The sequence below is a fragment of the Leptopilina heterotoma genome, unplaced genomic scaffold, assembly GCF_015476425.1.
Source record: "Leptopilina heterotoma isolate Lh14 unplaced genomic scaffold, ASM1547642v1 Lhet_206, whole genome shotgun sequence".
NCBI classification, from domain to species: domain Eukaryota; kingdom Metazoa; phylum Arthropoda; class Insecta; order Hymenoptera; family Figitidae; genus Leptopilina; species Leptopilina heterotoma.
The window spans coordinates 1919836-1945708 of record NW_025110922.1 but is presented as its reverse complement, the minus strand read 5'-3'; the positions used below and the strand labels follow the sequence as shown (position 1 = coordinate 1945708).

Below are 25873 nucleotides of genomic sequence, written 5' to 3'. Positions count from 1 at the left end.
TCTTAATGGGATTTAGCTTCATTATTTTTGTGCTTTTGGAAAATACTTTACTTATTTAATAGTTCGACTCTTTAGTAAAACATCTAAAATTATCAAGAATTCGAAAAAATTCAAAATTCCGATTTTTTTAAAATTCAACATTTTTTCTTCTCTTTTATGGGATTTAGCTTCATTATTTTTGTGCTTTTGGAAAATACTTTACTTATTAAATTGTCTCGACTCTTTGGTAAAAAATCTAAAATTATCGAAAATTATCAAAAATTCAAAAATGCGAATTTCTTAAAATTCAACATTTTTTCCTCTCTTTTATGGGATTTAGCTTCATTATTTTTGTGCTTTTGGAAAATACTTTACTTATTTAATTGTCTTGACTCTTTGGTAAAAAATGTGAAATTATCGAAAATTTATCAAAAATTCAAAAATCCGAATTTCTTAAAATTCAACATTCTTTCCTCTCTTTTATAGGATTTAGCTTCATTATTTTTGTGCTTTTGGAAAATACTTTACTTATTAAATTGTCTCGACTCTTTGGAAAAAAATAAAAAATTATTAAAAATTATCAAAAATCCGAAAAATTGAATTTCTTTAAATTCAACATTTTTTTTCTCTTTTATACCATTAGGTTTATTATTATTTGAATTTTTATTCAAGAGAAAAAATGGAAAACTGAAAAAATTTAGAATTTTTTAAAAATTACAGGCCTTTTCCATGATTTCCCTGATTTCCAGAAGCCTTTTTAAAATTCCATACCATTTCCATGATTTTCATGATTTCCAGATTCTGTAGGAACCCTGCTTTTGTCTGACTTTCTTCTAAATTATCGAATTCAGTTATTTCTGGGGTGAATTTGGTTAAGTTGTAAAATGATTAATTTCTATTTGAATTCGTTTTTTTTTGAATGTAGAAAATCTGATGTTAATTTAATTCTTTTTTCGTTATGCACGGCAAAAAATATTTAGCTGGATGAACTACAGATTTCACTTTAGTAGCGAAATTATTTAGTGCTTCAATTAATACTTTCGTTATTCTAGAGAAACTTATCGCTATTTCAAGTAAAACTTTTTTCAGTGTGTAATAATTATTATTTCTTTAAAAAGTATTTAATTTAAAATGGCTTTATAAAATAAGCAGTGCAAAAGATGACCCAGATACTAATTGTAATTGTTCTACCCATAGTTTAAGTCTAGTAATGTAAATTCTATTTAAATTGAGACCATTGAGTGAAATTATTTGAATTTTAGTTAGTTAAATCTCTTTGTTAGGTTATAATAATTATTTCTTTAAAATTTTTTAAATTGTTTAAAATAAGCAACCCCATACAACATTCCCGCTCGCTTGCGCGCGGATAGTTTGGCTAGTAATTATTAATAATTATAAATTAATATTTAATTTAATTGAAATAAAGTTTAATTTGATTTGACGAAAAGAAATAAATACTTATTATTAGGTACCTCATTAATTATAATTTAGATACTTGTTATTGATTTTATTTTGTTAGACAGTTTTGAAAGTTATCTTTTATAAATATTATTATTTTTTTAATACATATATAATTAATACATTTTTAATATTTATTTTTTTAAATAATTTAATATATTCTTAGAGTAATTTAAAAAAAAAAATTTTTTGTATCTTTTAGTATGGTTTTTAGAATCTAAAAAATTCGAAGGGCGTAAATATTCTTAAAATTTTATTAAAATTTGTCAAGAGAATTCAATTATTTAAAAATTTGTTGATAAAATTCTTTATGAGAATTCAATTTTAAGAAACATTCAATTGTTTATTAATATTTATTTTTGTATTTAGATAATTGAATTTTTGTAGAATTTTCTAATAAATATTGATTTAAAAATGAATTTCAAATTAAAATCTTTGAAGATTTGAACTTTTTATACTTTTAATTAAGAATTCTATAGAATTAATTTTTCTCAATAAGTTTAATGGGATTTTTTTTAATTATTTGAAGTTTTTAATTTTTAATATATTTAATTGAAGAATGTCAGAATAATCGAAATTTCGTAAAATTAAATTGTAAACAAAAGAATTTGAATATTTACAAAGAACTTTTTCAAGACTTATTAAAAAAAATTTTAGTTGAAAATTCTAGAAGTGAATAATCGTAATGATGAAAATAATTTTTGAAATAGTTACAATAACAAAGTAGCAAGTTTTAATTATTATAAAACATGAAGAAAGCGATCACTCCGAGTCGAAGACTCGGTGTGATCGTTATCTTCATGTTTTTATAATAATATTCTTATAAGTTTTTGAATTTCAAATTTTTGAATATCTTAATTTCTATAAAAAAATAATTATTAAATATTTATTTAAAAATGAAGTTATTGATGTTTTCGAATGATTTTCGTTTTAAAAACGTGGAAAAATTCCGTTTCTTAACCTGGAAAACCTGGAAAAGTCAGGGAATTTGAAAAGAGCAAAAGCGTGGCAATCCTGATTTTCAATAATTTTTTTTTTTGTTTCAGACAATTCCTAAGGATCTTTAAGAATAAAAAGAGAAAGAAGTTAAAAGTGATGCCAAAAGTCATCACATCATCATTTCTCCTAGTTGTAAACATGGGGGTTCAAAAGAAAATACATCTTAAAAATTTTCAAGGACATTAAAGACAATACAAAAGAAGTGCCACCCCCTCCTCCTTTACTATCCTGGATCTACATTAGCTGGTCCAGATGAGGTTTTGAAGGATAAAATGAATGACTTAGTCGAAGTGATCTTTCTTGAAGTTTGCTATCATTGCTTGGAGGACAATTATCGGTGAGTCCTTTTTTTATTAATTTATTATTATTTCACTCTTCCTATGTTTAGGTAACATTTTGTGCCCCTCTTATAAGTTCCTCTTCCTAATAGTTTTCATTTTTTAAAATCGAAATTTAAAAAGACAAAAAAATTAAGTTTGGGAAAAAATATAGAGAATGATTCATGCGTTATAGAGAATAATTCATTTTGGTGCAAATTAATGTTACATCAATTTTAATTTTTTTCTCAGCATTGAAATATAATTAATTAATATTTAAATATTAACTGATTGCTAGAAAAATTCTTTACTATGAAATTTGGTGGAATTTAAAGAGTTTTTTCGACTTCTTCATGTTGTTGTTTTAAACAGAATATTCTTTAATATCTCTAAAAAAAATTTTTATTCGTATTTTTCGTTTTCTACTTTTAGAAAAATCTTACTATATAGTTTTTGGATAATCGTACCTTTTTAAAATACTCATTCATTGTTTCAAAAGAAGAAGGATTGATTTAGGTGAATTAATAATATTCAATATGTTTTGAATAACAAATTTTTTATTTACATTCGTATCATATTAAAGTTCATGACCAAAACCAGTGATTATATTATTTGTATAATGTGTTCATGATACGATTTCTTTTCACACAACAATTTATACAATACAATCAAGTAATCACGAACATCTTGTCTTTCCAGTTACACTTTGACTATAGTATTATTATTATTATTTTCTTGGTTTTTTTTCACATTTATGCCGATTTATTAAATTAAAAACAATTTTTAAATTAAAAAAGAAATTACATAACTTTTTACACATTTGTATAAAGTAGACAAATAAAATTATATGCATTGGTTTTAATTAAAATTTATAATTAATGCATTAATATTCCTATATTTTTCTAAAGATCGACATTAATGTAATTTCAAGAAAATTTATTTATTTACAAATGCACACGTATACACACATACACCTTTCGATAAAAACAATGTTAAATAAATTGTAAATACGCTCTAATATATTTTTAATTTAAAATATTTGACTATAATAATTGGTATATTATTATTAATTCCATTGATGCTTTTTTAGTTCCGAATTATTCTATATCTATTTAAATGTAAAAGCGAAAATAAATTTTCAAAGATATGCTATATTTTTCTGAAAATAACGAGTATATAGAGAGAATGAAATACTTTCAAATGTTGATTTTGAAAATTCATATTTAAAATATTTTCAGCACACATACAATCCATTTTTTTTTTATTTAAGCAACAGTCAAGAATTTATCTCATGTTTTCTTATTGATAAGAACAAATTTTACATAAGGCATCTTGTTAAAAGTAATGGAATTTTTTTTATATAGGATATTAAATTTTCGCAAACACTTTTTCAAGTATTATTATATAAATATTATTTAACTTTTTTTTTTTGACAATGTTCGAAATTTTTTTTTTACATTTTAAGATTTGAAGTACCAAATTTCTATTTAATTTTCGATATAATGAGAAAAAGCTTTGCTTTCGGCACGTGAATTTTTAAGTTTATGAGCAAAGATATTTAAAGATTACACACATTCGCGAATTTTAAACTACATATTTTTAAGTAATTGGAACGATTTTTTCGACACATTTTTCTAAAACCTTAAGATTATTATTAACATTCAAAAATTGAAAAATAGTTTTATCCTAAATGTTTTTACATTACGTGCGCATTATGGATACATTAAATATTTTTGTCATTTTATTCATATCACAAATCAGTAATTAAATTGTTAATATAACATTTAAGAAAATCTCCTTTTTTTAAATCATTTTCATCAATTAAAACTAAACGGAATGAATATTATTATTTTGAATTATATATTTTAATTAAAAAATCTAATGAACTCATTTTTTTTTGTAATTAAGTCACAATTTACTGCAGTGAATAATTATTTTGCTTCTATTTTAAAACACTTGATTATTTAAACTGTACACTTTATTTTATTATTCTGATATATTTACATCCAGGAAAAAAATTTTCGCAAAGAAATGAAGTTAATTTTTTTATTAATTTGAAAGAAAATTTTTCTTTGATTTAAAGTTTTTATTTCAAAAAAACTATTTAAATCAAAGAATTTTTTCTTTTCTCGTATATATGTACAAATTTCTTTTTATTCAAAAAAATCTTTTTTCTGGGTGTAGTAAATATGTTTTTAATTTGTACAGCGGTATGATGAATAATTAATTACATCATTTAGTTATAATTATTATCTTGCGGAAATAGACGCATAATTCATTAATTTTATAATTGTGAAGTTTAGTTTTTAGCTTTTATGAAAAAGTGTAGGCCACGTTCTTTTTTTATATAACGAATTGGCAGCAAAAAATATTTTTTATTTCTTCAATTCTTCCGAATTTAGTTTAGATTGTTATTAATGGTTTAAAGAGAATGGAAGTTACAAATCGATATGATTTTTTTTTAAATAATCGCGCATTTTGACAATTATATTCAAACAGTCTTTATCTTTTATCCAAATGCACATGTACTACTGGGTATTTTCTAAAAGTAAATAATTAAAATCAATGCGTTATTAATTAATAATTTTTTTTTAGAAATTACCACAGATATTTAAAGTTAGAAAATACCCGGTACAGGCAGTTATATGTTGTGTAGGCATAATTACTATTCTCATTAAAAAATATTGATTTAAAAGAAAATTAAAAATACAAAAATTTTAAAATCAATTTCTACTTAAACTATTTTTACACAAAAAAAATTGATTTTTTTGAGTAAATAACTAAAAAGAGTAATTTTTAGTTTTTTAATCATTGGCGAATTATTGGTAATTTTAATTCATATAGTAACTTGAAAAAATTAATTTTTATCAATGATAGTTTTTATCATTGCTTTTTGAACTATATTAGTACATTGAAACGGTATATTAGTTTCGATTATTGGTAGTTAACGATAATAATTCAGTAATATAGTTTTTACCATTAAAATTAAGAAACTGTTTCAGTGAAATTTTAACCTGGGTTAAAGTCGTTGTTTTTTTTTCATTAACCATGATTTTAATTTTTTATATCACTTTTTTTAATTAACTTTTTTCATTACTTGGTTTTCCTTCAAGAAAGAAAAAATACAATGTTAAATATAAATAATTGTTTGCGAATCGACTTGTAAAATGTAACAAGCATAAGACTACCAAGTTTTTCACGAAATGAAATGTCATTAATCGCTATTTTATGTTTGTTTTTGTACACCAACTTTGGTTGTTGAGCACACATTTATTTTTCTGTGCTTTTAAAAAGTGTATATTAATTATTTACTTAAAAAAAAGTATTTTTTTTATTAAAACAAATATTTGCAAGACAAACAGAATTTGATAGGTATAGTTTTTTTACTGCTTTTTTTTGGTAGTGTTGCCTAGTCGAAACGCAATTTTTGTTCTCTATATTGATAGTTGGAAATGTTATTTCGCTTTTATTTTTATTTAAATTTTAATTGACTGACTCTCTGTGAATGTTAAAAGAGAGTCAATTAGAATTAAGAAACTCCAATAGGAATGATGGTCCCATTTAAAAAAAGGCCGTGTAACTATTTACAAAAACTTCATTTCAACAGCAAACATGTTTTTTTTTAAATTAAAGCAGACAAGTCAATGTAGAGTAATTTAAGAATGAATAATCACAAAGAAAATCTTCAGCTGGTAGACGTTACCTGAGACACAGTGAATGGCGTCACCTGATAAAGGAAACACCTGTTACACACTCGCACTGGTTTTGTGTGTCCATAACGTGGCAATGGCACATTATTGCTGCTGCAACGGCCACAAAATACTTTGCCACAATTTCTGCAGTGATGTCGTCGACGAACGACCGTGAATCCTGCCTGACAAGCCATGCACCTTGGGGCATCATTGTCTGGCACCCACGCTGGAGCCCGCTCCACACATTCCTCACCTCGTTCAGTCGTAGGCGAAACTATAAACAAAGTTTTGTTTAAAAACAATAAATTTGCAAAAAATGCAATTTTTTTTCATTTATTTCTGTAAGGGAAATGTTTATTTCTCTTGAAACTAAACTTACTTCTATTATTTATTGGAGTTGATTCGATTAGGTCGTTCGCGGTTTCTTGAAGTAGATTTTCGTTATTTTCAGTAGTATTAAACGATTCTGGAAAATTTCTATCGGTCTCGATAGGAGTTAATACTTGTTCTTCTTCCTCCTCTTCAACTTTAGTATCACTGTCGCTCGTTTGACTGCTGTTCATTAGAAAAACACATTTTAATATATTTCGAAGATCGGAGGCAAAATTCGTTTGTAATTGATCAGCAACACCTGCGATGCAGACGAATAATCTGTGCACTAAATCCTCGGAAGACCTGAAAATTGCATTTAATTCATTTTTTATTTCCCAAAAATAGTAAATTAGAATACAACTATAAAAAAAGTAAATTATAATAATTCATTTACAATTAGTATGTTCTTTTTCTTATTTGCAATATTATTTACCTGAATTTAGCACGAATTTGATTTCTATTCGCTATTTCGGCAGCTTGCATAGCGAGAGCAATTTCTTCGTCATCCTGGCAATCGCTCTGAAATTCGCTAGTCTCTGAACTTGATTCATAGAAACTCGAGTAACTGGAACTGGAATCTAAATCTGCTCTCTGCACTAGTGAGTGTTCAAAATTTGCACTGTGGACTTTTGAAACCATTGATGTGTTAATTATAACAGGTCTGACATTTCTTTTTGAATTGTGTCGTTCATGCCGAAACGATCGTGACTCCGTTGGAGAAATTGCCTCCACGACTAAACCACTTTTATCAGTTCTTGGTCCCAAACCGTCGTTCATTAAGTCACTCGAATTCCTTGCACTTAATCGTCTTTTATTGAACTCCGATTTGCTGCTCATTCTTTCATATCTATCTCTCTTGTCTGATTCTTTTCTTTTTAAGCGTGCCAATTTTTCCGATCTTGATCTCCTGTAATTAAACGTAAAATATTAGTGGAGTTTGTGGTAATTTAATGTTTTAAAATATGTTCTTAAATTTTTTAATGTTCAAGTGGAGAAAATTATTTATTTATTTTTCAAATTTAAATCATATTAAAAATTCTAATAAAAATTTCAATTATCTTTATAAATAATAAAATTCTTCTCTGAAATTCAATTATATATCAAAATTTTATTCAAATTCTTGGTAAAATTTCAATTATTTTCAAAAATTTACTCAAATTCAATGATTTTCAATATCTACTATTTTAATAAAATTTTCCAAAAGAATTCCATTATTAAAAAAAATTTGAATAAAATTCTACGCAAACATTCAATTATTTTCATAAATAATAAAAAAATTGTACAGGAATTCAATTATTTACAAATTTTTTATAAATTTCTTCGCAATAATTCAATTATTTTCATAAATAATAACATTTTTAGAGGGATTTAATTATTTTCGTAAATAATAAAATTCTTTTTAGAAATTCAATTATTTTCTTAAATAATAAAACTCATAGCCAAATTTCAATTATTTTTAATACAATTTTAATTAAATTCCTGAAAAAATGTAACATTCAATTTTTTAATAAAATATTTATTTTTATTGTTAAATAATTGAATTCTCGAAGAATTTACTAATAAAAATTGTTTTAAAAATGAATTTCAGTTAAAATTTTAGATTATAATTAAATATTAAAAGCATTATAACGTCGATTTTGAGAAATAATTGAATTTTGAAAAGGTTTCTAATTAAAATCATTAAAATTCTGAATTTTTCATATTTTTAACAAACAATTCTGTAAAATTAATTCTTTTGAAAAAGATTAATTGGATTTTTTTTTAAAATTATTTCAAGTTTTTATTTTCTAATATATATTTAATTGAAGAATTTCTGAATAATTAAAATTTTGTAAAATTAAATTATAAACAAATTAATTTGAAAATTTTCAAAGAACTTTTTTAAAAATTATTAAAAATAATGGATTTATAGAAGAATTTTAGTTAAAAACACGAAAAAAAAAATTTTATATTGGAAAAGTTCTTTGAGAATTTTCAAATTAATTTGTCTATAATTCAATTTTACAAAATTTCAATTATTTCTAAAAATACTAAAACTCATCGTAGAATTTCAATTATTTTTCATACAATTTTAATTGAATTCCTTGAAGAAAGTAATTATTTTCATACAAGTTTTAATAAAATTCGACTAAAGAATTTAATTATTTAAAAATTTGGTGATAAAATTCTTTATGAGAATTCAGTTTTGAGAATCATTCAATTATTCAATAAATTATTTACTTTTGTATTAAAATAATGGAATCCTCGTAGAATTTTCTAATAAAAATTGATTTAAAAATTAATTTCAGTTAAAAATTTAGATAATAATTGAATATTAAAAGCAATATAGCGTGAATTTTTAGAAATAATTGAATTTTGAAAATTTTTTTTTTTTAAAACGTTTAATTGAATTTTTTTATATTATTTGAAGTTTTTATTTTGTAATATGCATTTAATTGAAGAATTTAGGAATAATTGAAATTTTGTGAAATTAAATATTGTAAATAAATGGATTTGAAAATTGCCAAAGAACTTTTTCGAAAATTATTAAAAATAATTGATCTAAAGTAGAAATTTAGTTAAAAATTGTTGTAAATAATAATTGAATTGAAATGATGAAAATAATTTTGAAGAAGTTATAATATTCTTATAATATAAAATAATTATTTTATGACTCGGTTATCTTTAATTATTATAGAACATGAAGAAATCGATCACTCCGAGTCTCGACTCGGAGTTATCGATATCTTCATGTTTTATAGTTATGAAAAATGAAAAATTTAATTTATAGTTTTAAGTAAAATGTTCTCTTATTTGACTAGGACTGGTTGTATTTTTGCTAGTAATTGGTCCGTAATTTTTAATTTTTGGTCTGAATGTTGAGAAATTTTCAGGGACTTGAAATTAAAAATTTAAGAACATTAAAGATAAATTTAATAGAAACTTTTTTTTACCTGTGATCTAATAATTTTTTGTGTTGTGATGACGAGTTTTGGTATAATCTTTGGGAATGAGCGTTTCTTTGTTCTGAATTGAGATTTACTCGAGTCTCAAAGTGTTGTAGTCTGGGACTTGAATGGGGACTACGACTGCCGAAATTTGGCATTTGCCTTGTATTTTGACTAGGATGAAGGCTGGCACCTAAACTCAATAATCTAGGATTAAGACGATCTATTGAGTTCGAACGAGAACTCTCAGTACTTCTTGGTAAATGAATACTTTGAACATTAAACGATATACTCTGTCTTGTATGTTCATCGTGATTTTTGTGACTTCTTTCATATTTACGTTGATGTCGTTTCCTTTGCTTCTCCGTTTCTCGTGCTCGTTTTGTGATTATTTTCTCATTTGCAAATTTCTCTATTTTACTGCCAATTTTCTCGATATTCTGCGATGTCGATGGACAATTTTCACACTTGAGATCGTTCCAAAATTCCTTTCTCGATGATGATGCGTCGATATTTATATTTAGGTTTTCCCAATTTTCTGAATAGTTTATTTGAAAGCTTGGTTGATTTCCGTCACAGACGGAAATTTGTCCATTGCCATAGGCAACGCCGATGAATTCTTCGTTTGATCCATCGAATGTTGAGGATATTCTTGTGCCATTTTTCGATTCAACGTTATTTGTTGTTAGATTTGATACTTCTAGGGAATGATCGACAATCTTTGCATTACGTAAGCTGCAAATACAGGAGTTTTCTGAAATTGTGGAATTTTTTCTCTTTGGCGAATTGAGATTAGAGCAAGAGTAACTTGTATTTTCCTCGATATCTTCGTCGTCGAAATTATGATTCTCGTTTGTCTCGGTATTAGTGGCAAATATTTTCTTTTCCTCGGGACTTTTATCATAGAGACTTGTATTCTCTGAGGATATTACTGTACAAATTCCGGAGTCTGTATGCTCTGAGATCTCGTTGAGACACTCTCCATCTAGTAGAGAATAAAAATGTTAATTTAAACAATGGAAATGTTAGAATAAATTAATTAAATAGCGAGAAAATTGATACTTTACCTGTTAGGGTATTTTCATGTGAAACTTGATTTAATAAATATTGAAGTGAAGGTATTTCGAGGTTCTCCGAATCTCCTAGCATTTGTGACATATTAGAGGTGAGATAATTTTCTACTCTTTCATTACGAACGTTATTCTCTTGACTACTGGAAGAACTGCTATCGGAATTTTGTCTAACGCTACATGGAATGTCATTGTTCACTAAAAATTGTGCACTGTCTTCTGTATTTCTCATTGTTTCACGATTCAAGGCACATTGCCGAGTAGTTGTAATATTATTTGCCTCGTGAGAATTATTATCAAGATTTATTTCATTTGTATTCTCATTAACGTGAGATACAACTTTTTCCATTCTCATTTCATCATTGTCTTTTTGGCTTAGCTCGCACACATCCGACAAATCGATGTGTCCATTTCTCTGATCCATTATTTGAACCGCGTCATTTGCTATTTCATCCATATTGCTTCCATTATTTCGCGTCACTGTATAAAAGTCAACAATAAAATCCTTGCAATTTGGATAGCCTGTGTAAAAATTGTGGACGAATTCATCAAGATCAGGAGCGTCTTGGCACGTTGTTTTATTCGTTTGCGTCATCGATGCGGATGGCTCTTCATTTGAACACAAAAGTTTCTCCAACATGTAGAGCTCACGGTTGTTTAAGGTCCAGAGCAGTTCTCTTATTTTTAGAAGAAGAGTCTGTAAATAATGATCAGTTTTTATTTACTGTTTAAAATTATTATTTCTACTATTACTATTATTGTTATTATTATTATTATTATTAGTGTTATCATTATTATCATTATTTCATTATTATTATAATTTTCTCTTTGTTAGTGAACTAAAATTGCTTACTTTGAATGGTCTGAACATTTCACTAATATTGTCGGGGGAGTTGAGACAGAGAGGACCTCCAGGAGGAGCCAATAGACCAGAGACAATAGCCAAACGCGGAATAGTGAACATTAAAGCCGGCTCGTAATTGTCCACATCTGCTTGATTTAGTAAACCTCTTTCGAGTGCTCTCTGCAAAGTTTCCGAAAATAAAACGCAAACAAGTTCCTGTTGTTCGTACTCCTTTGTAGATTTAACTGGCACCATGGCGCCGACATAACATAATTCAAAGTCAGCGAAGAGTCGGTCGAAAATTTTCAGAGACTCGATTAATTTTTCGATCGATGGCTCCAGTGGATTTTGAATCTGTAATCAAATAACAATGATTAGCAGATGCGTGAAAAAATATTCAAAAGTGTAATTTTACTTTTTTTTTATTTTCTATTGTTTGTGAACATTTTCTTTAATTTTCATCAATATTAAAGAAATAGAAAACAAAAATTGAATTACCTTTAAATTTATATGTCCTTTTAGTGCATGTTCTCGAAGGAGATTTCGAACATTTTCCAATGATTTTGTTAGAGCTTTAGCGAGGGGTCTCATTGCAGAACTTTCGGCTTCTCGATTCATAATTGACGAACCTGCTGCCAAACATTCAGCTCCAAACCAAAGTTGGCCGGCTAAATTTTCCTGCATCACGTCGTCGGGAAATTTAACTCGAAAATCTCTGTTGGCTCTATTGTCTGGAATTAAGTCATCCATAATTTGATTGCATATAGTTAAGACCTTGTCTTGACAATGACGAAGTTGATTGACCAAAGATGTACATCTTTCTGGTTCTTGGCGACCATCGAAAGAATCTAGTTCACAGGCTACTGCGTTTAAGGATTCGTCAGCATAAAAGAATTGAGCTAGTAAACTTGTGTCGTCCTTCTGTATTAACAAACAACAAATCGAGTGTTTTTATTAAAAAAAAAAAAAAAATAGAAACAGGGTTGCTATGCTTTTGCTCTTTTCAAATTCCCTGACTTTTCTTTGTTTTACAAGTTTAAAAACGGAATTTTTCCAGGTTTTTAAAACGAAAATTATTCGAAAACATGAATAACTTCATTTTTAAATATATATTTAATCATTACTTTTTTTGTAGAAATTAACATATTCAAAATATTTGAAATTCAATAAAATGTAAGAATATTATTACAAAACACGAAGATATCGATCACTCCGAGTCTTCGACTCGAAGTCATCGCTTTCTTTTTGTTTTATAATAATTAAAACTTGCTACTTTTTTACTGTAACTTCTTCAAAAATTATTTTCATCATTACGATTATTCATTTCTAGAATTTTCAACTAAAATTCTTCTTTAAGTCAATTTTTTAAAATAATTCTTGAAAAAGTTCTTTGTGAATTTTCAAATTCTTTTGTTTACAATTTAATTTTACGAAATTTCGATTATTCTGATATTCTTCAATTAAATATATTAGGAATTAAAAACTTCAAATAATTAAAAAAAAATCCATTAAACTTATTGAGAAAAATTAATTCTATAGAAGTCTTAATTAAATGTTTGAAAAGTTCAAATTTTCAAACATTTTAATTTAAAATTCATTTTTAAATCAATATTTATTAGAAAATTCTACGAGAATTCAATTATTTAACAATAAAAATAAATATTTTATTAAAAAATTGAATGTTTCTTAAAATTAAATTTTCATAAAGAATTTTATCAACGAATTTTTAAATAATTGAATTTGTTTGACAAATTTTAATAAAATTTTTGAGAATAATTGCATTTTTCGAGAAAGATGAAAATTGTATTAAAAATAATTAAAATCCTGCCAAGAATTTTATTACAATTTTTAAAAATAATTGAATTTCGAAGAAAAATTTGATTATTTATAAAGATAATTGAAATTTTGACGAGAATTTTTGTAAATTTTGAAACAAAATTGGATTTCTACGAAGAATTTTATTAAAATTATTTTGAAAAAAATTGAATTGTTACCCAAAGAATTTCATTAAAATTTTTGAAAATAATTTAATTCTTTAAAGAAATTTAATTAAAAATGTATTGAAAATAATACTTAAATTCTAATAAATAAATTGTAGCAAAGGTTTTTAAAATAATTGAATTTCTTTGATAAATTTAAATAAAATTTTTGAGAATAATTACATTTCTTAAGGAATTCCATTCAAATTTTATAAAAAGTAATTGAAATTTAGCATTGAGTTTTATTATTTATGAAAATAATTGAAGTCCTGTGAAATTTTTATTATATATGAATGAAAATAATGAAATGTTTGCGTAGAATTTTATCAAAAATTTTTTTTAAATAATTGAATTCCTTTAGAAAATGTTACTAAAATAGTAGATATTGAAAATGATTGAATTGAGGAAAATTTTGGAAAATAATTGAATTTCAGAGAAGAATTTTTATTACTTTTGAAAATAATTGAATTTCAGAGGAGAATTTTTATTACTTTTAAAAATAATTGAATTTCAGAGAAGAATTTTTATTACTTTTGAAAATAATTTAATTTCTGCAATCATTTGTAACTTCTCAAATATTCCATTCTTTTAGTATTTTTAACTAAAATTCTACTTTAAATCAGTAGATTTTGAATTCCTGTGGAATTTTTATTATTTATGAAAATAATTAAATGTGCGTAGAATTTTATTAAATTTTTTTTTAACTAATTGAATTCTTTTAGGAATTTTTATTAAAGTAGTAGATATTAAGAATCATTAAATTGAAGAATGTTTTTGAAAATAATTAAAATTTTGCCAAGAATTTTATCGAAATTTTTGAAAATAATTGAATTTCTGAGAGGAATTTTACTACTTTTGAAAATAATTGAATTTCTGCAATTATTTTTAATTGCTTCAAAATTCAATTGGTTTTAGTGTTTTAACTAAAATTTTTCTATAAATCCATTATTTATTAATAATCATTTAAATATATATACAAAAATTTAACTAATTTACGAAGTATTTTAGTTTAAAAAATTTTTTTTTAAATCTAAGTTTTTTTATATTTCTAATTAAATTCATTTAAAATTGAAATGTTACAAAATTTTAAATGAAAATCTTTTGAAGTTCATCTACTTTTGAAAATTGTAAACGCAATTCTTTTAAAATTGAATTAATTTTGAAATATTTAAGTGAAATTAGATTTTAAGAATAAACACAATAACATTAGAAAACAACAGTTTTCCAGGATTTTGAACAAAATTCCCTGACTTTTTCAGGTTTTTTCAAGGTTTATAAAATTCTCTGACATTTCCAGGTTTCCAGGTTGCGTGGCAACCCTGAAGAAGTAAATTTCTTTTTTCTACTTAGAACTAGACTTGTAGATAAAAAACAACAACACAGGTTCATTGAACTTTGTTTAAACAATTTGTTTTATCTACACATTTTCAAATCGATCTTGATTTTCAAGATAAGAAGTAACTCTTTGTTGTTTTATGCGACTGTAAAATGAAATAATATAATTTAAAAGAAATGCTATAAAAATGCAAATGAGAAGGAATTATTTTATCATATATGAAAACTAAAGTCGAGGTCACTTGATAATATTGTCATGTGCATTAATTTCTATTAAATTTATGGACAATAAGGAAGTCTAAATTTAGATCACAACATGATTTTATATATCTTGATAGATGTGTCTTGATATCAATAAAAGTTAAGAAAATTCTGTATAAAAGTACTTTGTATAAAGCGAATGACGAATTGGTAATTTAATATTGCGTTCATTGCGATTTTACTTCTCAGTTACAATAAATTGCCAGGGTCATTAAAGTTCCCTTTCTCCTATAGAGCTTTTCTATTGTCCTTCATATTCAGAAATGAATTTTCATTGTGATCTTTATTTTAGGGAAAATGGAGAGAATAAAATTTTATCATTATGAGAAATGAAGATAGGTTTTTAATTAGCCCTTTAGTTATATTGATTCAAAAATTTAGTAGATTGGAGAAATAAATATTGTTAGGGAAAATTTAATGATATGTGAAAGTATCATTTTCGGTTACGTTAGATTTATGAAAAATTCATATAAAGATATTTATTGAATAATTTGTAATATTTGCAAATTTTTTGAATTGAAAATTAGTTGACCTTGGTTATTAACTATTTTTCTTGATCGGCCAAGCGAAGCCTGAGATTATTAAACAAAAATCTGTTTTTAATTTTTTCCACAAATTTTTCTGTTTGTCTTGTACATATTTATGTTTTACATGTATATAATGTTACTGTCGTTAGATTGTCATAGAATTTTTGCGATCATTAAAATTCATTAGTCATCTCTTTAAAGAACCTTAACATTGAAAGCAATTGTGTTGTACGAAAAATAAGTAGTGGATTTCAATTTTTAGTTCCTCTTTTAGTTCTTCTTTTTCTTTTTTGTTTTTGACAAAATGATGTCATTTATGTTTAGAAAGTGTATCATATAAATTCACGGTTTCATGATCAATTTCAAAATTTTTTTTATCTTTAATTTTGAGTTTCTAAAGTGAAAATTGATTTTATTTTACTGAATTTTAATTTTATATAAATATATATAACTGGTATTGAGAAAATCAAGATAATGGTAATTAGAACTAATTAAAAAGAAAATATTTTTAATAGTAAAGTTTCTTAATCAGCGTGTTAATGTATTAAAAACAAAAATATTAATTTGAAGACCACAAATGGATCATCTTATCTATTTTTATATTTACGATTCATTTTTATTTGATTAATGATAAAATTATATACGACTTAAGTGTGAACATTAAACACAAAAAAAGTAATTTGTTTTTAGTCTTCATTATAAACGATAAGAAAATTTGTCAAGACTTTCAATCATATGTTTAAGAAGTTATCTTTTACGTTCTTTTTCTTTATTTACTAGATATAAAAATACAATGGAATAATTTTTTTTTCCAAAAATTGATAAATAATTGGTGAAATAAATAAGATAAGAATTATTTTTGATGCTAATTTAAATAATTAATTATCATTTTGATGTAATTTTTTGTGATTATTTAATACTTTTTGTATTTCATTGTTAAATGTTTAAATACTTTAAATAATCTTGTATTATTTTTTTTTATTTTAATTATATTTTTTTTATTTGGCTATTTGAAAGTTGATTTACTTTTGTCAAAGATTTTTTCAATAATATTAACAATTAGCTTGAAATAATTTTGAATTACAATTGAAATTCAAATTTAAGTGGTGCTAAAAATTGAGAATATTTACTTTATAAAAGAATAGAAATGAAGATGAATCGGAAGAAAATACAATACTTGAGCCTTGTACTTAAAAAGAGAAATAAAACACTCTAGGTCGTATAATATATTATATACAATATAAAAAGACAAAAAACTAAAATCCGTTGATTTTAAAAGTCACGAAACAATATTACAAATTGCCGTAGTAACCTTCAATTACATGTTTTAATTTTACATGCTTTATTGCAACGTAATGTTACAAACGGTACATATACTGTAAATTTTTACGCTTCAATGCTGATATTTTTGATATGCAAAACAATGGATTGTTAAAGATAACAAAAAATAGTTGACAAAGAAGGAGCTGTAAAATATTTCGTTTAACTTTTAAAAGCAATTTCGTTAACAAAAAAGAAATCCAATAAATAAAAATACTCTTCCTTTAAAGTACAATAAAGTTAAACGACCAAGACGTTGTGAAAAATAAAAAAGAAACTTATTTAAAATAAAAAAAACCACATCGTTAAACAAGTGTCTATTTTTAAGATGGTTTTACCGTCACTTTTAAGATATTAAAATGGTTTAAAATTTTAAATACACATATACCCACTATCTTGAAAGTAACTATAAAATTTCTTAAAATAAACATTTTTGTTGTGTCAGAGAATAATAAATACTTATTATTTTTGTTGCAAAACAATGAATTTTAAAATAAAAATTCTACACATTTTTCACATATTATAGCTTATGTAATTTATAAATAATTTAATATTATAAAGCATTTATTAATTATAAAAGCTTTTGTGTTAAAAACAAAAGATTTTCATTTATTGTATTGTAACATATAATCAATCAATACAATAATTAAATTATATTTAAAAATCGACATGAGCAAAAAAGAAGAGAGAAAAAAATTTACAGTATTATCGTGATGCATATTTAGAGAACGTCAGAAAAGAGAACAATAACATAATAATTTCAATGATTCGATCGGCACGCCTGCAATTAAGTTTATAATGCGTATACACGAGAGATATAAGCTTTGTTATATGTATACGCACATCATTAATAATGGAATTGAAGAGTAATTAAAAATTTTCGTGTATAAAATATTATTTTGGTTATTAAAGGTTTTTGTTCATTTTCAAAATAATGATGAACTTTTCTTTTTTTTTTTTTTACTAATATATAGTAGAGAGAATTCGAAAAGATTGAAACATTTTAGTTCATTATTGATAGGGAGAATATGGAATTGTTTCCTGAAAGTTGAGATTAAATCCAGTTTTGCAAGGTCAATCTCAACTTCCATTAAAAGTTTCATCATTGAAAAATCAAGTTGTGCATACATTTCTCAAATAAAATTTAGTTTGACTTTAATCTCGAGGGATTTTTTACATTCTCATTTTTTGTTGGCCTTATTGTGACTTTGAAACTGTGATATAATATAGGCATTGTAATCTAATTCTTTGGAAACAATATTTTATAGTTTTTGAGGTTGATTTTAAAATATTTACCCTTTTTTGCATCTAAATATTTTTTAGAATTTTATTCTTGAAATGAGAGTATTGCTCTTTAGTATTTTCTTTTTTTTTTTTTTTGAAGGAAGATAACTGGTAGGACTAGTATTTTTCGTTCAGAGGATTGTTATAAATATTGGATATTATTAAAGTTTAGAATCGTAATAGTATTCTCAATTAAAGAATATTTTTCTTGTTTTTTTTTAAGAAGAAAAATTTTGATAGATAATCTCGATTTTCACAAGCGCTAGCTGACGTCACAGTAATGGCATTCGTTATAGACATCGCAAATACGGTCAGGAATCTCTTTTATATTTGTTTATTGTTTTCATAATCGGTGAGAAAATGGAGAATTTTTTTTATGAATGTATTGAGTGAATTGCAAATTAAACAGTAGGTGTCAATTTTTAAAGTTGGGTATGTACATCTTCGATTTAATTATTATTGCACGTCGTGTAATTTATATATTCTAAACGAAAACGTAACCTATTTTTTTATTATAATAACAATAAAAACAATAAATTTGTAATACAATTGTTAATGGAAACACAAATTTATTATTTTTATTGTTATAATTATTATTTATTAGTTTAATTTAAAAATTATTGTTTTGTTTATAACTGATTCAAATAACATTTATTTGATTTAAAACAAAGTTATTGAATAATAATAAATATTACTTCCAATTGAAAACAATTTTAGGTTCTATGTTTATAATTCTTAGAGGAAAAATATAAAATACAGAAATAGAATCAGTTACTAATACAAATTATTGACGTTCAAGTCTTTATTGCATCAAAAATATTTAATTAAAACTGGTTTCAAATTCACATAATGAAAAGAAACTTCTAAACAAGATAAATCAGGGTTGCCACAAACATTTAATTTTGTTTTTTCCTGACTTTTCCCTGATTTCAAGACAAAATTTTGATTTCTTCTCTGACCCTGAAGAATATTCTGATTTTAAACCTAAATATTTAATCACGAAGAAATAGATCATTCTGAGTCTTTGACTCGGAATGATCAATTTCTTCATGATTTATAATAAATTTAAGATGACAGAGTGATAAAATCATTATTTTATATCATAAGAATATTGTAACTATAAATTCAAATTTTCAAAGATTTTAATTTGAACCCTTTTTAAAATTGAATTATTTCTTAAAATTCACGCTATAATGCTTTTAATATTCAATTATAATTTAAAATTTTGAGTGAAATTCATTTTTTAATCATACTTTTTATTAGAAAATTTTTCGAGAATTCAATTATTTCAATACAAATATAATAATTTATTAAATAATTGAATATTTCTTAAAATTGAAATATTGACAAGAATTTCATCAAAATTTTTAAAAATAATTGAATTCTTTCGGCGAATTTAAAAAAAATGTTAAGAATAAATTCAATTTTTTATCATTTTATTTAAAATTGTATAAAAAATAATTGAAATTTTGCAATAAGTTTTGTTATATTTATGAAAATAATTGAAATATGACGAAGAATTTTATTCAATTTTTTTTTAAACAATTGAATTTTGAAAAGAATATTGAATTCTTGAGAAGAATTTTATTAAAATAACACATTATAGCATCCAGCCCCTCAATTTCTTAAATAATTGAATTGTTTAGAAGAATTGTATTTTTTACGAAAATAATAAATTGAATTGTTTCGAAGATTTTTACATACATATTGTATTCCTAGAAAGTATGTTATATTTTACGAAAATAATTGTTTTCTATGATCAATTTTATTATAATTTTTTAAATTTATGAAGCATTTTATCAAAATTTTTTACAATAATTGAATTCTCGATAAAAATTTTATTATTTATGAAAATAATTTATTTCTTGCGAAGAATTTTATTCAAATTTTTTTGAATAATTGAATTCCCATAAAAATGTATTATTTATGAAAATAATTGAATTCTTAAGAAGAATAATTGTATTGGAAATAATTGAATTGTATAGGAAAATTTTATTTTATAAAGATAATTGAAATTTTGACGAGAATTTTTAAACGTTATTGAATTTATGCGAAGAAGTTTATCACTTTTAAAAATAATTAAATTTATGTAATCAGTTATTCTTAAAAATTTTTATTTAAATTAATTAAAAATTGATATTTTCGAAAATTTCAAATTGAAACTTTTTAAGTTCATCTATTTATGAAGATTGTAAACGCAACTCTTTTGAAATCTAATTAATTTTGAAATTTTTAAGTAAAATTAATTTTTAAATAATTCCTAAGTAATAATTTTATGATAGTTCTTCAAGAATTAATAAATTTGAAAAGAAATTATTGTCAGAAATAGAAAAAATTGTAGGTTTTGTATTAGATTCTGATTTATTTTCTACATTTTTTTCTAACAATCCTTAATTTATGATTTTAAATTTTTATAATGAAGAGCAATTTCTCCATTTTCTCCTAACAATTTCTTTCATAAATTTCTCGATTTATGTATAAATCGCTTTTTTTGAAAAAGGATTAGGAAATATTATTTAGAAAAAGTGCCCTCATCTATCAGTTTTTCTAAGGATTTTAAACTTTTGGGACAGATGCAGACTTTAGAATACATTTAGTGTGTTGTATATTATATTAATTGACAAGAACTATCTCTAGTAAATATCGCATAGAATAATCATACAATACACAGGTATGAGTCATCTTGATGCGTAATATGAGTTTCCCTTCGCATTCTGTCTTTGTACTATCAACCACCCTATTCTATAAAGTAGAAAGCTCATATGTTCGCTTTGCAAAAGCCCCGTAACTGTATGTATATAGAAAACTTTAAAACTCTATTGTATTTTAGTTTCTTTCAAACAGATTTTTTTCTCTTCAAATTTAAAATCTTTTTTCTGAATTAACTTCTTTAATATTCACTCAGAAAAAAATTATTGTTTGCATCAAATACTCGCTATTTTATTGTAGACTAAAAAAAGTATTTTGATTGAAATAACCGATTGCTTGTCTATTGTCAAATAAATATTTACTAGAATGAAATAATTTTTACTTGAAACAAATACCGGTTAATTGATTTGAATAACAATTATTTGATTCAAGGAAATAATTATTTGATAATAAACAAGTAGTCGGCTAATTGAATCAAATTAATCTTTTTAGTGTATAAATCTAATTTTTAGGTAATACTAAATCAATTTTTTTAACCTAAATAAATATATTCATTCCAAATAAAGATTTGGTTCAGTTTGTTAATAAATTTGGCGTTTGGAGAAAGAATTTGTTATCTGAAGCAAATTTTAGTTGAACAAATGCATTTGTTTATTGATTCAACCAAAATTTCGTTGTTTCAAACAAATTTTTTTCTTAGTGTTAAATACTTCCTCTATTAGGAAGCATTTAGTGATGCATGTCGAGCAAATTAGATGCAATTTGTTTTTTCTTTTCCTTTCATAAAAGAAGTGAGATAAAACTATGAAATTTAATTGTTTTAATTGTTATTTTAACGATATGTTCGAATTTAGCGAACGAGAATCGCTCGGCATGTTGTAGGAAGCAATAAAATTGCAATATTTTTAATAAAGAAGCAATAAATTGAAATATTTCTAACTAATCAAGTTCACTCTCATATTAAAAGATTGATCAATCGACTTTGATATCCCCTTAATAACAAATAGTAAAATAATATTAATAACAAATAGTAAAATAATATTAATAACAAATAAATCATTAAAATATTAATACAAGTATGAATATAAAAAAATTGAATCCTACTTTGTTTTTTAACATCTGCCTATTAAATGAAAAGATAAGAGATCCATGTACAGTTGTTATAATAAATGGTAATGTACAACAGGTTTATCTCTAAAATATGAGGAAGTTCACTTAAATATGACCACGAATTTATATGAAATTCCGTGAAACCGTACATAAAAGAAAAAAGAAAAGAAATAATAGTGTCGGAGACATCAAGACTAGCGGTTTAGTTAACTCGGTGTGGAATTACCAGTCGATATCGAATTATCATAAAAAACCAATGCACCTACAGGTAGTAGTATTTCGCAATAAATAATAAATTAGAAAATTCCGCGTCAATATTTATTAATTTATGAAAAGAAGATAGTACAACATATAGTATTTGTTTCCTATATACTATACAGTAAAAAAAAACATTTAAAGACATTAATGTGTATGGAGAAAATTTCTCGGTGTATACTAATGAATTAATTTATTCAATATGAATCATGTGAAGCAGCGTAAGTAGAAAGGCCAAAGAGAATATTATGATAATACGAATTTTAAAAAAAAAATTGCAATGTATTTAAAGTCAGAGACTATAGACAAGTTCAAATTAGAAAGCTGGGAAATAGAAAGTGAATTTAGAGGATAGTGTGTATGAATTGAAAATTTATGTGCAATTTCGAGTGAATTGGCAGGTCCGATTTATTAAAAATTTTATCTTTCAGGAGTGACGGATAAAAATAGTTTTTGTTTTTGTAAATGTCAGTCTTGTTGAGACTTTAAATTTTTCTAAAAACCAACAAAGAAGGCAGAATTTGGGTATAGTAAAAAATCTACTATAAAAAAATGGTGAATTTAAATTTATAATTGTTATTCTATTCTCCTTTGTGCTTGGAGAATTTTACTTTGACTGATGACACATAATTGTACATCTTGATTACTGTGTTTTATCAAAACTATTGGTATACTTATACAATTTATCGACAAACAGTTTTATCTGTTACATTTTTTATTAGTTTATAATTAGCTAATCGAAATAGAAAATATTTTAATCACACTTATCGCGTTGATGCTTGTAAAAGATCGTGTTATGCTCTTTGAATATTATTGTCAATTATTATTAATTACTGAGCAATAAATAATGTTGTTAATGATAAAAGTATTTATCAAAAATTTTCGGAGTAAGCAAGAAATGTCAAATTTTTATATGTTCAGCTAAAATGAATGTTACTTTGAGACATGTAATTTTTCTATACATGTGTAAATACATTTTTATAGACCTTGTAAATAAGATATCTTGTGTTGGCTTGTGTATATTTTTCAGGACTTTCACTCGCAAAAATTATACAAGAAATTTTTTTTTTAGGAAATCGTAGTTCATCATAAGCCTTGGCCTGCAGTTGAGATACTATCAATATTTGTAAAGAGACTTTTCATTTCTTCAGAACACTTTCAAACAAAGAAAGAATATTGTATCGTTCTTTGGCCTTATTGAGAAAAGAATATTTTTTATCTTTCAAAATCTCTTTGGTTTTAATACTTAAAAAATTTTATACAAGCGGTATAGTTTTATAGTGATCGATCATGGATTCTGCGACCTATTAAAAAAATGATAATTGTCACAAGTTGATTTTTTTTAAAGCAAACAGGTGGTTTTCCTGGAAATCGTAGTTGTAAATGAAAAGAATAGATGTTAAATTGTATTGAAGTGAAATGAAAAAGAGGACAAGGAGAAGGAGAGAAGTTGACTTTACTTCTTCTTTGTCGGAAAAATGATTGAGGAAGTTAGATGCACGTACGTACCTTTGGTCTGTAGAACCATTTTCTAATGGACTCCATATCGCGAGGAATTTGTAAAATTATCTCACTCTCTCGCGGGTCACTGTGTTGTTCGAGACACCCTGTCTTTTTGCATCATCACGACGTCATCGTCATCTTGATGAAGTTTTAGAAAGCACTAATTTTCAACAATGCACACTAACATGAATTCTCTTTGTCCTCTATATTTTAGTTGATAAATAAAACTAATTTACGCAGTTTTATAATTAAAATATGAGACACATTATTACGTAGGAATTTAGTTTGACGTAAAACGCGTCCGAGAGGACATTAAATTATATAGGAAAAAATAAAATCAACTGAAAATGGCACAAGCGGCCATTCTCGATTAACTTAGTAGTCCCTCGAAGCCTAAATCGGCTCAACTGCGACTGAGCAGAAAAACACAGATGGCACACAACAGAAAGAGAATACACAGTAGTGCCAAGTACAAATACAAAACTTTGTTTTCCCCTATTTAACACTATGGGTATTGAAGCCACAGTGAAATGTTCCCAGATTGACTGTGACGTCCGTACCAAACAAACAGAACTGGCTATGACGTATGTGAGTTTGAGTTTGCGCCGAAGTTATTCGATTCGCTCTGCGCAGAGATGAACAAGGTTCGAAATTATTACCTAAACATGAAAATTGGTCAATTTTTTTTAAATTATTGAAAATTGAAATTTTATTTTTAAGTTGCCGATGATGTCCCAGCAGCCGTACATTTTTTAAGATTTCTATTATAATGTAAATTAATTTTTTAAAGTAGTTTAATATTGCTGTTTTGGAGTAAAATTATCATCATATAGTTTACCTATATTAAGCAGATTTAAAGAAAGAATTTTTTTATAATTTTATTGTTAAAATAAAAGTGGATGGTAACTGGGACATCCACGGTATCATTCAGAGAAAAAGGAATTGTTAAAATAGAAAAAACAAATTTCGTTTGTTGTTAAACAATTTAAACAATTTTTTTTGATGCTGTCATGCAACAAAATGTGAATTGTTAGGACAACAAAATAAATGTTTTAGTTCTATTAGTCACAATCCGATTGTCGAATTAACAATCTTTTTCTCATCGTATCGTGTTTACATGCAATCTTAAATAGTTCTTATTGTTATACAAAAATCAGGGAATTGAGATAAAAGTCAGAGAATTTTATCAAATTTTTAGAATTCATAAGACAATTTTAAACTTTGGTATACATCAGCAAATAGGAAAATATTAAAAATATTTAATTCTTCTTCAATTTCTTTTTGTTTGCTTATCAACTTTCAAATTCCACGAATTATATATAGTAAAAAAAATCCCTGGGATGCTACTCAACCTGGACACCTGAAAAACCTGGAAAAGTCAGGGAATTTTGATCGAAATCCTGGAAAATTATTGTTTTCTAAAGTTATTGTTTTTATTCTTGAAATCTAATTTCACTTAAATATTTAAAAATTAATTCAATTATAAAAGAATTTATTACGTTTACAATTTTCATAAGTAGATGAACTTTAAAAGATTTTGATTTAAAATTTTGTAAAATTTCAATTTTAAATGAATTTAATTAGAAATATAAAAAAACTTAGATTTAAAAAAAAATTTTTAAAACTAAAATACTTCTGAAATTAGTTAAATTTTTTATTTAACTAGTTTTATTAAAAATAATATGGATTTAGAGAAGAATTTTAGTTAAAAACACTAAAGCAAATTGAATTTTGAAGCAATTACAAATGATTGCAGAAATTCAATTATTTTCAAAAATTTTAATTATTTTCAAAAACTTCCCTCAATTCAATGATTTTTAATATCTAGTACTTTAATAAAAATTCCTAAAAGAATTCAATTTAAAAAAAATTTTTTTAAATGCTACGCAAACATTTAATTATTTTCATAAATAATAAAAATTTCACAGGAATTCAATTATTTACAAATTATTTTCACATATTATTCAATTATATTTTCATAAATAATAACAT

At 24.5% G+C, this 25873-nt stretch overlaps 1 protein-coding gene and 1 long non-coding RNA gene across 3 annotated transcripts in view; one reads left to right on the top strand and one right to left on the bottom strand.

The window, feature by feature from the left end:
* The window catches only part of LOC122501207, a 161423-nt gene that overhangs the window by 4703 nt on the left and 130847 nt on the right, over positions 1-25873 (top strand). For both annotated transcript variants that reach the window (XR_006301547.1, XR_006301548.1), the window contains exon 3: positions 2484-2773. This is a non-coding gene — a long non-coding RNA (uncharacterized LOC122501207). The remainder of the gene's footprint in view (positions 1-2483; positions 2774-25873) is intronic.
* LOC122501202 (lateral signaling target protein 2 homolog) lies at positions 5631-24314 on the bottom strand. Its single transcript, XM_043610496.1, has 8 exons — positions 23888-24314; positions 12157-12579; positions 11668-12012; positions 10812-11511; positions 9751-10729; positions 7251-7724; positions 6825-7120; positions 5631-6719 (listed from the first exon to the last, which is right to left on the bottom strand). The coding sequence occupies exons 1-8, from the start codon at positions 23921-23923 to the stop codon at positions 6439-6441; spliced, it is 3534 nt and encodes a 1177-aa protein (XP_043466431.1). The 5' UTR covers positions 23924-24314; the 3' UTR covers positions 5631-6438.

Coding starts and splice junctions, on each gene's coding strand:
- LOC122501202 (XM_043610496.1), bottom strand. CDS start 23,923: ATGGAGTCCATTAGAAAATGGTTCTACAGACCAAAG. Junction 12,580..23,887: donor AATGGTTCTACAGACCAAAG/GTACGTACGTGC, acceptor TTGTTAATACAG/AAGGACGACACAAGTTTACT. Junction 11,512..11,667: donor AAATGTTCAGACCATTCAAA/GTAAGCAATTTT, acceptor CATTATTTACAG/ACTCTTCTTCTAAAAATAAG.